Here is a 17,133-nt window from a genome sequence, read left to right as displayed (position 1 = left end):
ATATATATAAAATTATAGTTGACATTCAATATTATTCAGAGAGGGTGAGGATGAGGAATAAGGTGAGGGAATTAGAAAGCACAACTTGGTAACCACAAGTTTGCCATGGGGATATGAAAGACAGTCTGGGGAATATAATCAATAATGTTGTAAAGATTTTGTAGGGGGTCAGATGGGCACATGTCTTATTAGGGAGTCCACTTCATGGATGGTGTAGATGCTTGACCACTGCACTGTACACCTGAAGCTGAAGCTGAATAATATTGAATGCCAAGGTATTTATTTTGAACAGATTATAAAATAGTTGCCTACTTAAAACAACTGATTATGGTGTTCATAAAAAGAATGATATAGGTTGTCCACAGAGGTTAATGCTAGTACTAGTTCTTATAGACAATGATTCCCTTTCAAAAATTTTGCAGCTACAATCAGACCCTAAGAACAGGCTTATTTATATGTTTCCTTGTAAGCAAAACCTACTCTAGTTTTAGTGAAATAAAGAACAAATTTATCTGGTCAATAATATTGTAATAGCTGTATACAGTGCCCTATGGGTAATAGACTTATTTGGGTTATCACTTTGTTAAGTATATAAATGTCTAAACACTATGTTGTTTTGTACACCTGAAACTAACAAAAAAGACAAAATATTTAAAAAAAGAACTAATGAATCTAATTGAAAGGAAAAACTGGTTCTTTAGAATTTTTTAACTTCCATTTTACTTTCTATACATTTTTAAAAATCAACCATCATATTTTTTTAAAAAACTTCAGCTATTATAGGTATAATTTAGTATGACAGATATACAGAAAGAGTCTGCCTCAAAGTGTTGCAACTAAGAATCTTCAGTCAAAGATCGATTAAACTACATGCAGTCAAAATTAAGTATATGTACCTTTTTCTAACATCCTGCTACTGGTTTCACCTGGCATATAATCTGAACTAATAGGTAGAGTCATCTCTATCTCTTTAAAAGGATATATATTCTGCTACAGTGGCCATTCTAAGCATTGCTTTAGGAATATATAGATACATACTCTCGTACAAACATCTATTTACAGTCCTTTGTGAAATGTTTGGCAAGTCACTTGTTTTGCCTTGCATTCCCAGTGAATTTAACCAGTTGAATAATGGAATCCATTTTGTTTTGTGGGTTTTTTGATTAAATTTATTAGGGTGATATTGGTTAATAATAAGTCAGACAGAGAAAGGCAAATACCATATGATCTCACTTATATGTGGAATCTAAAGAAAAGAATAAATGAAGGAACTAATCAGAAACTATCTCAGAGACATAAAGGAAAAACTGAGGTTGCTAGATGGGAGGGGGTGGGGTAAGGGGGAAGGTGAGGGGATTAGAAAGCACAATCAGTAACCACAAGATTGCCATGGGGATACGAAAGTCAATTTGGGGGATGTAATCAATAATGTAAAGATTTTGTAGGGTATCTGACGGATACTTGTCTCATTAGGGAGACCACCTCAGGGATGATGTAGATGCCTGATCACCGCACTGTACACCTGAAACTGAAGCTGAACAATAATGAATGTCAACTACAAGTTTATATGTGTGTGTGTGTGTGTGTACATATATATATTATATATATAATACATATGTAAAATATATACACATATATATGAAGTGGAGTACAGCATTAGGAATAGAGACAGTGGAAATGTAATGGCTTGTAATGGCTGTATGCAATGTCAGAGGGGTAGTAGATTGGGGGAGGGGGGTTATCACTGTGTAAGGGATATAAATGATAAATGTCTAAGTATTACATTATTTTGTACACGTGAAACTAATAAAAAATAAAATTACATGTTTCAAGTGTATAATTTTATAATACATCATCTATATATTGCATTGTGTGTTCACCACCCAGAGTCACTTCTTCTATCACCATATATTTGACCCCCTTTCCCCTCTTCTACCACACCCTCTCACCCCATACCCTCTGGTAACCACTAAACTGTTGTGTGGGTCTATGAGTTTTCATTTGTTTGTCTTGTTTGTCCTTTTTATTTTATTTCAGTGTTTGCTATAGTTGGATACATTATAGCACACTAATATTAGTTAAACTAGATGGACTAAGTAGCTTTAGAAATAGTAGCTTTACAAAGTAGGTGGACAAATAGCTTTAAGGATAAATTCAGAGAAGGCAGAGAGTCAGAACAAGATGCATGTGCTCTACCAAATAGTGAACTGCTGATCTCCACATTTAGAGAAAAATAATTAAGAATTTCAGATTTTGTGCTTCTGTTTGGTTTTATGTGGCAAATTATTGAAGGATTTTTGCCTTGAATTTGAACTTTCAGTCCATGAAAATGTGGCTTTATACTTCATGCTCAATAAACATACTTTCAATAACTAAGACTGTATTATACCCAAGACAGAAACATAAGCAATGTGGAAGTATTTGTGGAATTTTCCCACCTTTAATATGACAGTCATCCAGAGTTTATAATTAGCCATGCATTTTGGTTCAGCACTTCAAATTAAATTTCCCAATAAGTTTTGTAATATTTTGTCTTTTATGTAGAATAAGTATTTGATTCTGTTATATGAGGTATACTAGTTAAATGTTGAGCCACAATCAATACATGAAGACAAGTCTTATTTTAATATCGTATTTGATATTTGTACTTATTGCATTGATATTGTACATTACATGAAAATGAATAGATGTGCCAAAAAAGTATAACATTATCCTCAAATCTTAATTATCCATGTTAATAGAGATGGCCATTGGTAGAGATGTGTATTAGATTCCAGATCAATGTCATTACTTATGTTTATTCCACTGTGACATGTATTATATTTTGGTGCTCATATGTCTATATGTGTATATGTATTTGTGTGTGTCACAAATATATTATCACAGGTAATAATGTGTGTATCACAGATTTGTTTTCATAATTATGTTTTTCTTTCTAAAGCTATTTTTAAAAAAATTCTAATTAGCGTTTTTTATGTATATAGCCATAGAGGTGTCAATGAGATGGTAGCTTAGAATTCCTCGGTTGGTAATGATACATTAATTTAATAGCAAAATAGGCTTGATTTTAAAAATAAGTTTATTGTCATGCTATGCAAACTAAGTAAGACAAAAAAAGTCAAGAACCACGTGATTTCACTCATATGTGGAATATAAAACTGAAAGCAACAAACGAACAAGACAAAAACTCATAGACACAGACAATAGTTTAGTGGTTACCAGAGGGTAAGGGGGGAGGGGGCTGGTAGATGAGGGTAAAGGGGATCAAACGTATGGTGATGGAAGGAGAACTGACTCTGGGTGGTGAACACACAAATCAATATATAGAGGATGCATTATAAATTGTACACTTGAAACCTATATACACTTTTACTAACCAATGTCATCTTAATAAATTTAATGTAAATAAATAAATAAGTTTATGTAGTTGTGGATAGAGAAAGGAAAAAATACTAACTGATTATTAAAGCTGTGATTTTGACAGTTAAGCTATACATTACTCAACCAAGGGCACAGTTTTCCCACATTCTAGCAAGTTGCCTTCACTGTTAATTTTTTAACTAGAAATAGTAAGCCTAAAATATTCTATATGTGTGTTTTTAAAGCTCTCTTGCACAGTGATGATCAGTTTTCCTACACCTGATCTCTAGTGTAACGTAAAGTTCAACTTTGGACCTCTTTCTTGTCTTTGCAAGATCTTACTAGGATTCTGTCTGGGAAACAAAATTCTGACCTTTCCCTTCCTAATCTAATACCTATGAGCAGATGCAAGATATAAAGTGAGACTTCCTCTTTCTTGATTTGAAAGACACCATTTTTTTTTCAATTACAGTTGACATTCAATATTATTACATTATTTTCAGGTGTATTGTATAGTTGTTAGACATTTTTATAATTTACGAAGTAATCCCCCCACAATTAGCCTAGTACTCACCTGGAACCATGCATAGTTATTACAATATTATTGACTATTTTCCCTGTGCTGTAATTTACATCCCCATGACTATTTTGTAACTACCAGTTTGTATTTCTTAATCTTTTCACCTTTTTCACCAAGCCCCCCAACCCTCCTCCCATCTGGCAACCATCAGTTTTTTCCTCTGTATCTATGAGTCTGTTTCTGTTTTGTTTGTTCATTTATTTTGTTCTTCAGGTTTCCACATATAAGTGAGATCATATGGTATTTGTCTTTCTCTGTCTGACTTATTTCACTTAGTGTAATACCCTCTAGGTCCATCAATGTTGTTGCAAATGGTAAGATTTCATTTCTTTTTTTATAGCCAAGTAATATTCTATTGTATATATATGTACCACTTCTCCTTTATCCAGTTGTCTATTGACGGACATGTAGGTTGCCTTTTGATCAAGGATTCCTGCATGCTGGCAATTAGATAGTTAACTTACTGATGATGTCTTTCGATGTTTTTATTGGAATATGCAGATCCTGGAAACTTCTGTATGGAAAAGAATTTGGTATTTCAGTAATGTCAGTATACCAATGTAAATAATCTCCTTTATTTTCAGAGCATTGGTGATTAAAAATACAGATTTACATGGGGATTATGGGTGTGGGGTAAGGCCATTGGATTTTTAACTTTAATATTGACAAATGACATTTGCCATTAAGGAAAGGAAAATTGCCATTTGCAAAATAAATTTGTGTATTAAAAAGGAATTTGGGAACTTTTTCTGTATCACTTGGAATTGTAGTTTACATGTGATATTTCTAAAATATTTATTAGGTAAATGATTGATATTCCTAAAGCCTTTACATGCAGCCAGCCAATATTATGAATTATTACTTTTCCAGATTGAGAATTTGAGGATAACAAACTTTGTTAGCTTCAAACAATTCAGTGATAATTCCAGGAAAATAAATTAGAAAATAGCCATGCCAATTCTCACTGCATATTCTTTCCTTCCTGTAGCATCTTGCTCTTTCCAATGTCCTAAAGACACAACAGATCATTTCATTTGATGGATGAATGACCAGAATACAACGTATAGTCAATTCGGCCCATTCATCTTTAAGTATTGATTTAGATGTTCACATAGCTGATGAAACTGTATGAATATTAGTAATTAATGTGGCTTAAAGTAACAAACAACACATTATGTGGGCCATTTTATCACATAGTAAAAATAAATATTTTTTCATTCATAATATGGGGATTTCATATAAAGAAACAAATAGGCTTAGTCTGATCTTCTCACTGACACAGATCTGCCATTGGTTAATTGGCCTTTTGCAAAATGCTTGAACTGAGAAAGTTGGTTATACAGATGTCAAATAAGATGAATCTATTTTGCTCTAGTTTTACTAGGGAAATATGTGAGGTGTGATCAAACAATATGGTGAATGTTTAAATAACAAAATATTATGGTAAAAGACACATCACCATTAATCCCTCCTTCCCAAAATACTCCCCCTCGTTTCAAACATACTTATCCCATCATTCTTGGCATTTTCTGAAGCAGTTCTGTAAATCTTCTTTCATAGTGTCTTTAGTTGCTCTGCCGTGGCTTCCTCAATGTCCTGCATCATTTTGACTTTGGGGAAGAGCCAGAAGTCACACGGTGCCAGATTTGGTGAAAAAGGTGAATGAGGACATTCTGTAATGTTTTTATTTGACAGAAATTGCCATATACCAGAATACGGAGCGTTATCATCATGGAGGATGATTTACAGCACACTTTAAAACACACCTTCTCTCAACCGTAGCTCACACCTGACTGCACCAAACAATTTGAAACTTGTCACACATTGTTACTAAGGTTCAACACACCGCTTCCCGTATTGAAGATCCTTGACTTTTCATTGGATGGCACTTGGCAGCAGCATTCACCATATTTGCTGATCACAACAGAAAGGCTCCATGTTATACATCGCTTCTGGTATGGCAATTTCTGTCAAATAGAAACATTACAGTGTGTCTTCATCCACCTTATTCACCAGATCTGGCACCATGCAACTTCTGGATCTTCCCCAAAGTTAAAATAGCCATGAAAGATAAATGTTTTGAATCAATTCTGGACATCAAGGCAGCCATGGCAGTGCAACTAAAGACACTCACAAAAGAGGGCTTCCAGAACAGCTTCAAAAAGTGGCAAGTGGCAAGTGTTTGAAGCGAGGGGGATTAATGGCAATATGTCTTTTTACTGTAATACATATTGTTTAAACATTCATCACATTTTTGGTCACACCTCGTACATTACTAAATTCTAAATATTCAGATTCTGATATAATAGCTCTCTATATAGGCAAAATATAAATATTGTCTACACAAAACTGTCTTAATCTTCATGTAATTTTTATTTCTGGAATTTAGGAAAGTGCTTAAATTCAAAGCTATGCCCATAATGAACTTTATTTACCTTCCTAGAGTTATTTGCTTAAATAGCTTAATAGAGTATTTGAAGATCTGTGTAATAACTGTAATCATACCTAATTGCATAATGGTATAATTATATTTAATTGTATTTAAAGTGTCTATAATTTAATTTAATTTTCTAACACTCCCAACTTATAAAATTTTCTGAGCATATCATAATACATACCTGCAGAAGACTTTTTTTAAAGCTCAGGAATCTTATGCTTTTGTATATTTCTACTCTTATTTTGTAGACAAATTTAGTAGTCTTATTTGTTGTTTCACTTTAAAGTGACATTCATTATTTCCTTTGATAAACTGTTTTTAAAGGGTTACTGGGAACATGGAAGAGGTGATAAATTAGGTACTATACTTATCCTCAGGCAATTTAAGGAATTCGTACTGTAATCATGGACTTCAATAATATTTTTTAAAATGAGAACAGTTATATGAAGCTGAAATATGCATATGTATATGTATGTATGTATGTATAATGAATGATTTGATGCTTTTGGATTAAAGATGTTATGTATTGCTTTTAAACACTATCCCATCATTATGCCATTCAGTCAGTTGGGTCTAACACACAGACATTCTATCTGATCTCACTTTAAATTCATGACAGTTAACCTCAATGATATATTATGATTATCTCATGAACAAAATTTATAACACAAAACAAATACAATCATTATAGTATTTATATGACTAAAGATTGAGAAAGTCCACCATTTTATATAAAAACTAATTAGCATTCTAACAAATCCCTGAGAATGTCTGTTTGCATGCACCAATGGATCTAACAATTTTGACATAATCATAGTGGCTTTATTTCACTTATAGATTTAACCACAATTAGACACATTGATAATTTACTTCCTAGTATTAGTTTGTTTTATGTAGCAGGTAAGTCTATTTTTAACTTTTTCATATGCTTTAGGTATAACACTGTTTTCAAGATGCTAACGTTTCCTCTCAATATTTTGCTTGTTTTCTAGTTGACCTCCTGACTTCACAATGTCTGAAATAGGATTCAGCAATCTCACTTGGGATCAAGTTATAACACTTGATCAAGTGTTAGATGAAGTAATTCCAATTCATGGAAGGGGGAATTTCCCCACATTGGAGGTAAAACCAAAATATATAATTCATGTTGTAAAAGATCAACTGATAGAGCAAGGAATTGTTGTTAAAGATACCCGGCTGAATGGTTCCACAGCGAGTTACATACTTGCAAGCCACAGTGGAATCACCTATAAGGATCTGGATGTTATTTTTTGTGTTGAACTACCAAGTGACCAAGATTTTCAAGTTGTTAAAGATGCAGTTCTAGGTTGTCTACTTGACTTTTTACCAAAAGGTGTAAAAAAGGAAAAAATCACCCTAAAGACCATGAAAGACGCTTATGTTCAGAAGATGGTCAAAATTTGCAATAAGCATGATCGTTGGAGTCTCATCTCTCTTTCAAATAACACTGGGAAGAATGTAGAGCTAAAATTTGTGAATTCACTCAGACGACAATTTGAATTTAGTGTTGATTCCTTTCAAATTCTTTTGGATCCCATGTTAGACTTCTACAGTGACAAAAATGCTAAGCTAACCCAAGAATCCTATCCTGTTGTGGTAGCTGAAAGCATGTATGGAGACTTCGAAGAAGCAATGACCCATTTGCAATACAAGCTTATATCTACCAGAAATCCTGAAGAGATTAGAGGTGGTGGCCTTCTGAAGTACAGCAACTTGCTGGTTCGTGACTTTAAGCCAGCTCATGAAGCAGAAATCAAGATCCTGGAACGTTACATGTGTTCTAGATTCTTCATTGATTTTCCTGATGTAGCAGAACAGCAAAAGAAGATTGAATCATACCTCCGCAACCATTTCATAGGTGAAGAAGAGAGCAAATATGAGTACCTTATGACCTTGCGTGGAGTTGTGAATGAAAGCACAGTTTGCCTCATGCATCATGAAAGAAGACAGACACTCAATATGATCACTTTCATGGCTTTAAAAGTACTTGGAGAACAGAATATCCTACCCAGTACAGACAATGTAACTTGCTTTTATCAGCCTGCTCCATACTTTGCTTTTGAGGGAGGATACCCTTATTATTATGTAACATCTGGGCCACCACCTATTTTCTTTCAGCCATACCACCCACTGCACTTTTATACACCAAATGGTATGGTTTAAAAAACACACAAACCACAGAACGTGCTTTAATTGAACACCTCTTAAAAGCAAGTTTCCAAATTACATAAAATTTAAGATCTATTTTTATTTTTATACGGTTACCAACTATTTTCATCTATTATAGTTTAAATATAATAAATACAATACCATCTGTGAACTGACCACTTCAGATAATTTTCAAATATTATTGATTAGCTGTAATAACTTTTTAATGTGGTGGACTACTTAAAATGATCTTCAAATCTAACTATTTACGACTTTCAAATTTGCTGTGACAAATGCATTAGAGATGCCTGAATCTTTGATTAAAATATGAAAGAATAGACTCGTGTTTTAAAATCCAGAGTTAAAGACAAGTGCCAGCACTTTTGTATTCAATCAATTCCTTTGTTACGTTTACTTCATTTTTTTCTAGTGAATGTTACCATCAATGATTTTTCAATACTTAACAGAAAGGCCTAACTTCAAAGACAACAGATGAAAAGACATTAAAACCCTGGACTTTGCAGGCATTTATTTTGTTTCTCAATTAAATTGGGTTCGATAAAAGAAATCCTACCATAGTTTGAAGGAATACTGAAAAAAACTGGTTCTGGAAATTTGTGGATATGAAGAATAATACCATCCAGCTGCACAACCAATACTGTGACCAGTTATACAGGGTTGTTGTTGTTGTTTTTCATTTTTCCCCCAAATAAGTTGAAAAGAATGAAAATGACCAACTCTGAATGTAAAAGTTTGTCATCATCTCTTAAAAAGAGACTTTAAATGGCAAATAGCAAAAAAACAAGTAGAAGTTTTTGTCCATGACGTTTTTCATTTTTATGACCTACTTGACCAGCATCTTAATATATCTGGAGACATTCAGTGCTAGTAAATGAAAATATTTTCAATATAACTAAATGAAGTATTCTTTTTTTCATTTTGCCCTTACCAAAGATCAGTTTCTAACATGCCACTCAAGTGCCTCCTACGTGAGTTTTTGCATAACACTAATTTATTCAACAATTGCATATGCTCATCAGGTATCTGAATATCTACTCAGTACATCAAATATGCTGCTATCAAATCTACCAGTGAGACTAAAACAGTATTTTCTTTGCATAACGAAGAATATAATCCATGACAAATATTATTTGATATGACAAAAGGGAAGCTGTCCTGAATATATATAGATAAGACCATCAGAAAACTTCAATATTTTTACTTGCTTCTGATTTTTTTTGAGTTTACACCTCAGTTTTCATTGATCATTCCAACTTTTTCTATCACAACGTGGTCCAGCAGGCATATTCTGAGAATATGTCACTTATAGACTGTGCTTAATCTGTCTTGTCTGTATTACAGTATTGGGCACAAGAAGAACACCAAATACAGCATTTTCAATAACCAATATTTCTGAGATGTTTTATGCCACAGCACCACTGGCTATCAGTATTTTTAGTGACTTATATTTAAAAATATATGTGTATATATATATACAGATAAATATAAATATATATCTGTATATATATATATCAGGCACACAACCCAGGCTTTAAAACATATGTATTGACCTCCTTGCTTGAGACGAATAGAGAATAAATGCTGTATTAAACAGAAAATGCGGTAATTTATCGACATAATGTATTGGCTAAAAATGATTGATCTGTCTGCCCTAATAGTATACTTTTTAGTTTTCAGTTTGGGAGAGTGAGTGAACATAATACTGGAGTATATGCTATATTAACAGTACCAAAAAAGAAGAAAACAATTCCAAAACCTATAGGAAAAGTATTTAAGAATAAAAAACTATGATAGTGATGAGTCACAGGTAAAGGTTCAGTATTTCCAGAGTAGTTTACAATGAATAGCATAATTCTGAAGCTTTTGGAAACATCCCCCATGTGCTTATTTAGCTTCCTTTGAAAATTTGAACTCCATACCTAAAAAGTAAATCCCTTGTGGTATTCTCCTAAAGCTTTAAATCCTGCTAGAAGAGTGGCCTTCTTCCTCTTAACATTTTATGCATGTGTTTTCATTATAATAAAGATTAGAATTGTCATGTAAGATTTTCTCTCTTGAGAAAACCTGTAAACCTGTTGAATGGGAATAGTATCACTAAAGGAAAAGCTATAGTTTTATCTTTCATGGCTTCTTTACATAGATACCATCACTAAGCTAGGCTGTCCTTTGTTCCCAACCAAGCAGAAACATGTTGATCATCAATAGTGTATGAGTATCTTTCCAAGATTAGGCTGGTTGCCTTGAGAAACAGTATTATCTCATTCTGTACATGAGGATAATAAATGGAATTTTTGTTCTATAAAGTGAGTACTAGCCTCTTGGTATAAAGAAGTTAATAGAATTTAGTTACAAAATCTAACTCTAGAGCACGTGTCATCCCATTACAAGAAAGAAATGTTGTTTTCTTTTCCTAATTTATTTTATACAAATAAAAGACTAAGTCTTTTTTAGGAGTTGTTCCCCCCACCTCAGAAACCTAACCAAAGCCAAAAAATAAAAACTTTCTGATATATTTCTAGCGTTCATATCAGTGGGACACATTTGGTGTTAGTTACAGTTACATATTTTTTAAACCAAACTATTCTGGCATTTTTCAGATACCCACACATTATTATGAAAGTTATACTAGTAAAGTACTTGTAACTTTCAAGTTCAGGAATATTCTTCTAATAGTGACTGAGGTCCAGTTTAGTCAAAAATACTGAAGAGATGGGTTAACTGGTTGTTTAAAATGAGAGATAGTCCAGCTAAATTAAACACAAAATATCAGAGCTAGAACAGTTGTGAACTTCTCCAAAAAATTGGGAAAGCATCCTGGGCCCAAATTCCATTTTTTACATCATTTTAGAAAATTAGTTTTAGGTATTAATAAAGATATCAATATATAGAATGCCTAAGATATGATTAAAACTCCTTTCATTCAGTGGATCTGTTATCTGGAAGTATTCATCTAACTATAAACTGAGAAAATTTTTGGCGTTTTAAAGTTTGTAATGCTTTTCAAAATTATACTAATCTATGAATACAGCAGTACCATTTATAGAGGATTTTTAAAATAATTGACTCTATAAATTAACGTCATAACAGGATTGAGAGATATGTAGGATTACAATTTGGTAAACATTCTTATGAAGACCATTATGGCAAGGAGTAAAACCCAACATTCTAACCTTTGGGGTTCATTTGCTTCATAGTTATAAAAGAAAATACATTTAATGAGGTTCAGTTTTTAGTTCTGCTGTCCTTTTTGTGGTTTTATTTTATGTTATAATGTTAAAATTGTATTGCTGATCCACCACTCTATTATATAAACACTTTTTCAGCATGTATAACTGGAGGCAGCTAATTTGTTGGAACATCAGTGTATTGCTCTTAAATGCTTTCTTAAGAAAACAGTTTTTCTTGAATTTTGTGAGTTTGATCTGAAAAAACATACTATTTAGAGTATATGCTATTTGGAAATCAATTTAACATGTGACATGTGATCTTTCAGCTTAACACATTATACTTTTTGTTTGCTTTAATATGGGGCAATGTGAAATTATTTTTCACAAAATTGTGTAAGCTAGTGATACATGTATTCATTTTTGAAACAACAGAAACCCCTTTTTGTTTAGTTATAGTCCTTGAAAGAGCAACAGAAAATTTATAGATGAATTTTTGTGCATGTGCTTTTTATTAACCCTCAAAACAAACACACACTCCCTAACCTAGAAAAAGAATACCATATATATAATACCTTTCAGTACCTCAGGGCCAAGAAATTACACTTGTAAATGCATAAGTGGCCTTTGTAAATGGGATGTATTTTGAGAGGGCCTTCTTTGCAAAATTTTCTCTTGCAGCTCCAAATTCAAAGTGATGGATTTTATGACTGTTAAATTCAAGTAGTTTCATGGTGATTTATAACAATTCACTTGTTATACATTCTAGACTGGTGGTAGAATTTGAACCATTCTCTAAAATTCTAACAAGTAGTCCACTTCATATTATAAATAAAGTGTGACCAAGTCACACTTGGTCTTTGGCTTAACTATAGAATCCAGAAGCCTAAGACTGGATTCTTGTTTTAGCATTTGTACAGCTCTAGAGATATCAGTGAGGGAGATTGGTCTCCATGAAAATGACAGTAAAGATTGGTATGAGTGTTCACACTAATATCTTATTCAGCAAATTCATTTTTATTATAGGAGGACAATATAAAAAAAAAAAACTTCTATATGGAATTGCCTTCAATCCCAAATGGAAAAATAATAAAAATATTACATCTTTAACTTGTAAAAGCAAAATCAAAAATGGAATTACAGTATACGTGTAATAATCACTTCTAAAATGTTTCTTTAAAATAAAAACTGGTATTAGATAGTCATTGACATTTAAAATTTCTGTTTTAAAAGTTGTGTTTATTTTTTTAACAAATGTTCCCCTCCCCCAGTAAAATTAGTCAACCCAAACATATATTAGTGGATATTTGAATAAAGAAGATTGAAAATAATGTTCTTTAAGCCTTACACATGACCTCCATGAACAAAAGAAAATCTACATAAATCATTTTCTTTATCATTTTGGTAATTCTGTAGCTTTGGGATATTTAGGATTAAATGCCTTCAAAAAGCAATTAGGCAGAGAACTCCAAATAACTATTGCCTTATTGCCAACACCTCCAGGTTTATTACTGGATTTATTACCAGGTAAAATGCTTTCAGATAATGTCAGTGAGTTTTTAAAAAATGTAAATTATAACAGTTTTTAAGGTTAAAAATCTACTTTTGTTAAATGCACCTAAATACATCTTTAAAGTGAAAGGCATCATCTTGTAGGTAAATAGTATATGTACTGAAACAGAAACCATGCCAGGGAAGTTATCTGGTTTAGAAATGTAGAGGAGTGTATTTAATATGCTGTCAATGGATTTATATGAAATTCAGTGCCCGTTTACTAAGTCAAGGAGAGTCCCTCTGTAGAAGAGACATACAAATTGTAATCCTGACAGTTTACAAAAAGGGGAGCATGTAATTCATTTTCCTGAAGAGCAAGTTTTTAATTACTCCCCTTTTTCTTCCATCTTTTCCTCATTTACTAAAATAATATCTCTCTGTGCTCACAGTGATAAGATGCAAGAAAGGAAATCTAGGGGCAATTTATTATGGCTTATATTACCAGAAGATAAAATAACACTGTTCCAAGTTTAGTTCCCAGTGAAGGGAGAGTCTGCAAATGTCAGAATTATTGACTTGGATAGAATTGTGATCATAGATGGCTCCATTCTAGAGAATAAAGCTTTCATGTATGCATTGGGAAGAATCCAATTTTAGGACCTCTGATTTTTCAAGAGTTCTCTTAACTGGAATACACTAACATTTTAATTCAAAGGCCATGATTCTAGAGACAAACATTCATTTTTTAAATTCTTTAAGAACCCTGGAATTCTGGACAACTAAATGTGAAGTCACTTATGGCTTACTATACGTTCAGAGTTCAGATTGGTGTAAATGATAAATACTTTTTAGTAAGAAATAGTCAAAATCATTTAAGAAGCATTGTTATGTGCTTTTGTATAATTCTTGGGAATTTTTAAAAGTTAGATAAGAGGTTGCATTTCAGTTTCAATTAGTATACATAAAAAAGATCTGTCAAACCAATTTTTTTAAAACAAAAGCCAAATATCAAATTTAATATATAAAATCTTATGTCAAAGTATAGAAACTTACAAAAATTTTAGATTCCTATAGAATTAATGTTACATTAAAATATAAAACTATTAATAGATGATTCATCTTCATTAATTATAATGCAATGTCACATTTATTGAAAAATTCCAGTGTATTTCATGTATTTCACTCAAAAAGCCTAAGTGTTTCCCAATAAATATTGGAAATAACCTGGTGGATTATCTGGATTTTTAAGATCTCAAGCAATAATAATTGCAAGATATTTTCCTATGGCTATTTTTTTTCAATTTAATTTTAAGTTCTTTAAGTTCTCAATTTACAAATGACTAATGCTAAAAGATAAGGTAACATAGCAAACTTTTAACTGAACTTTAAATAAAGATATTCTGCTAATTTAAAACAAATCCCATATATCTGAAAAATATACCTACTTACATCCATACAATGCTACTATGTTTAATTGAAAAGTGAAGTTCTCTTCGGCAGGTTGTTTCATCTCACATCGTCCCTGTTTCCATTGAGTGAAATCAGTATTAGTAACTTCCTTCCAGTTTGAAAAGCATGAGCAACTAGAAAGTACTTTCTTTAAAGTCTTTCTGTATGCTAAATGAATGTCTCAATCTGCAAAAAAAAATAATAACGCAATTATCCAGATAATTCAGGCTAGATACATGTCATTAAATAATGAACAAGGTAAAGTGGACCTAAATTATTTATGGTCCAAGTCACTGAATAACTGCATTTTTCCCATATAGACCAAAGCAAAAATAACTATTGAATATGAGAAATGTTCTACAATACCATTTCAGTAGATGTGAAACAATTCATCCAATAAAATTTAGATATGACTTCAAAGCTTAGCGAACAAATTAAATCCATAAAATTTTATCTTGAAGATGTATTTCAAGTTTTAAGTAACTCAAATCCAACTGTTTAGCATTAAAGAAAATATCAGTAAAAGGAATTACAGTCACTGAGTGGGAAATGAAATAGAAACATGGAAATGTAGTTGCCTAGCACCCAGTAAAACTGCTGATACGATTTCCTACACTCATTCAAGTAGACAGATCTACATTTTAACATTGAACAACCCAGCATTTCAGGAAAGCAGTGAACATAAATATAGCTTTATAAATGTTTTAGGTGCCTTCTTAGCTTTATAGTTCACATCACCAATTTTAACGTTTTTCTGCAAAAATTTTGAAGTGTTAAGAACGTACTGTGTTTCTGTAAATGAAAACTTCAAGAGTATTAATGGAGTATCTAAGAGATTACTGAAATGTTCAAAGTTGAGTGAAACGTATCTTTGCTTTAATGTTGACTATATTTTAAATCAGACTAGGGGTTTTTTTGTGTTTATTTTTTGTTTGTGTTTTACCATGTCATTGCTCATTCTGAGACATCTTTGTACTATTTTGGAAAATGTACTTTACTTTCGACCAAAAAAAAAAAAAAAAAAAAAAAAAAAAAAAACGTTACATGAACAGTGCAGGGTCTTTTTGGAGAAAACTAGTTTTAAGTGGATTATAATTGTACTCTTATTATTCATCTAATAGCTCTTATACTTATTTCACTTTCTTTGTCTCATGCTTTTGTGCACTATGTGGAAAAAGCACTACAGAGATTCTGTTATTAAATTTAAAGAGTTTTTTAAATAAAATTACTGTGAAACATGCAGCGTTGTGCCAACTGTAAAATGGGTAAATGCCTTTTTCAAATACCACAAATTAATTGTTTGCAGTGTGTTCAAAAAAGTACTTAAAAAGGAACTTTCCCTGGAATTTATACAGAATCCCCATTGATAACCAATGGGAAGGAACTGACCTTCATTATAATATGGCTCTATATAATTGACTTTTACCATTTACAATAGATTAACCAACAGATAACCCCATTCCCATAGCCTAATTATATAAATGGCTTATATTCATTTACTTATTTCCCAAACTTCATTTGATTTTACATTTGTAATATTTACTTACTTACCTTCTCCTCCCTCTCAAATAAATGGTGCCTATAATACATTGGATAAGAACATATTTGGTGGCAAAATAAATAAAATGGCAGTATCACCCAAGGAAATGAGTAAAGATGATGATGACGTTGTATTGACTCACACACACACACACACACCAGCACCATACATTAGCAGAGCCAGGTAGCGTCTCTACATAGGGCTGTGTGTGCTGACCACATATCCCAGCAATGATGTTAAGTGATCACTCTCTGGGGAGGCAAAATACACCTATTTTTCAATACAGTGTTTATTAAAAGAATAAAGAACTATGGTAAAATGATCAGGGAGATACAACACCACTCGATAATGGTTTTGCTTGAAGTTTGTACAGCTTTAGCAACAGCCTAGCAACTCTATAAAGGATTAAGTATCTTATGTGAAATAATGGAGCAATATATCGGTAAATACCCTTATGCTAAAGAAGACATATTTTCTCTACATAATGTAAATTATCCGATAACTAAAGCTTAAAGTAAAACATATGATTACAATAAAAAATTAATCACCTACACAATGAACACCATTTTTAAATCCTATAATATGCAAAGTTAAATTGTGCCTTGTCTAGTACTTTAAACTTTACCAGAAAACATAGATATTATCCACTTATATAATAATAGCCAACTTTATTAACAAATGGTAAATAATAAATGTAAGCCAAAAAAGTTCCTGGTGTTTCTTTTTTTTAATTTTTAGGGTTTTTTTTCATTAGTTTCAGGTGTACAAAACAATGTAATAGACATTTACACAAATTGGTTAAAAAAAATCCTGTTTTTATCCCACAATGTTTTCCTTGTAATGTGCCAGTCATATCATGGTTAATATATTAAAAAAGGACACCATTACATTCATCTAGTATATTTTATCAAGTACTGTA

The 17,133-nt window shown here is 32.0% G+C and overlaps 1 protein-coding gene across 1 annotated transcript; it reads left to right on the top strand.

Annotated features, from left to right (window-relative positions):
• Nucleotides 1–7,388: 7,388 nt before the first annotated feature.
• TENT5D (terminal nucleotidyltransferase 5D) lies at nt 7,389–8,561 on the top strand (the record flags this gene model as incomplete). The annotated part of the gene is made up of 1 exon (XM_081043416.1): nt 7,389–8,561. One exon carries the CDS (start codon nt 7,389–7,391, stop codon nt 8,559–8,561), a length of 1,173 nt encoding a protein of 390 aa, XP_080899542.1.
• Between the last annotated feature and the right edge of the window lie 8,572 nt (nt 8,562–17,133).

This window comes from Rhinolophus hipposideros (genome assembly GCF_964194185.1).
Source record: "Rhinolophus hipposideros genome assembly, chromosome: X".
In the NCBI taxonomy this organism is placed as follows: Eukaryota; Metazoa; Chordata; class Mammalia; order Chiroptera; family Rhinolophidae; genus Rhinolophus; species Rhinolophus hipposideros.
Note: the sequence above shows the minus strand (reverse complement) of the source record. Positions and strands in the feature narration are given on the sequence as shown.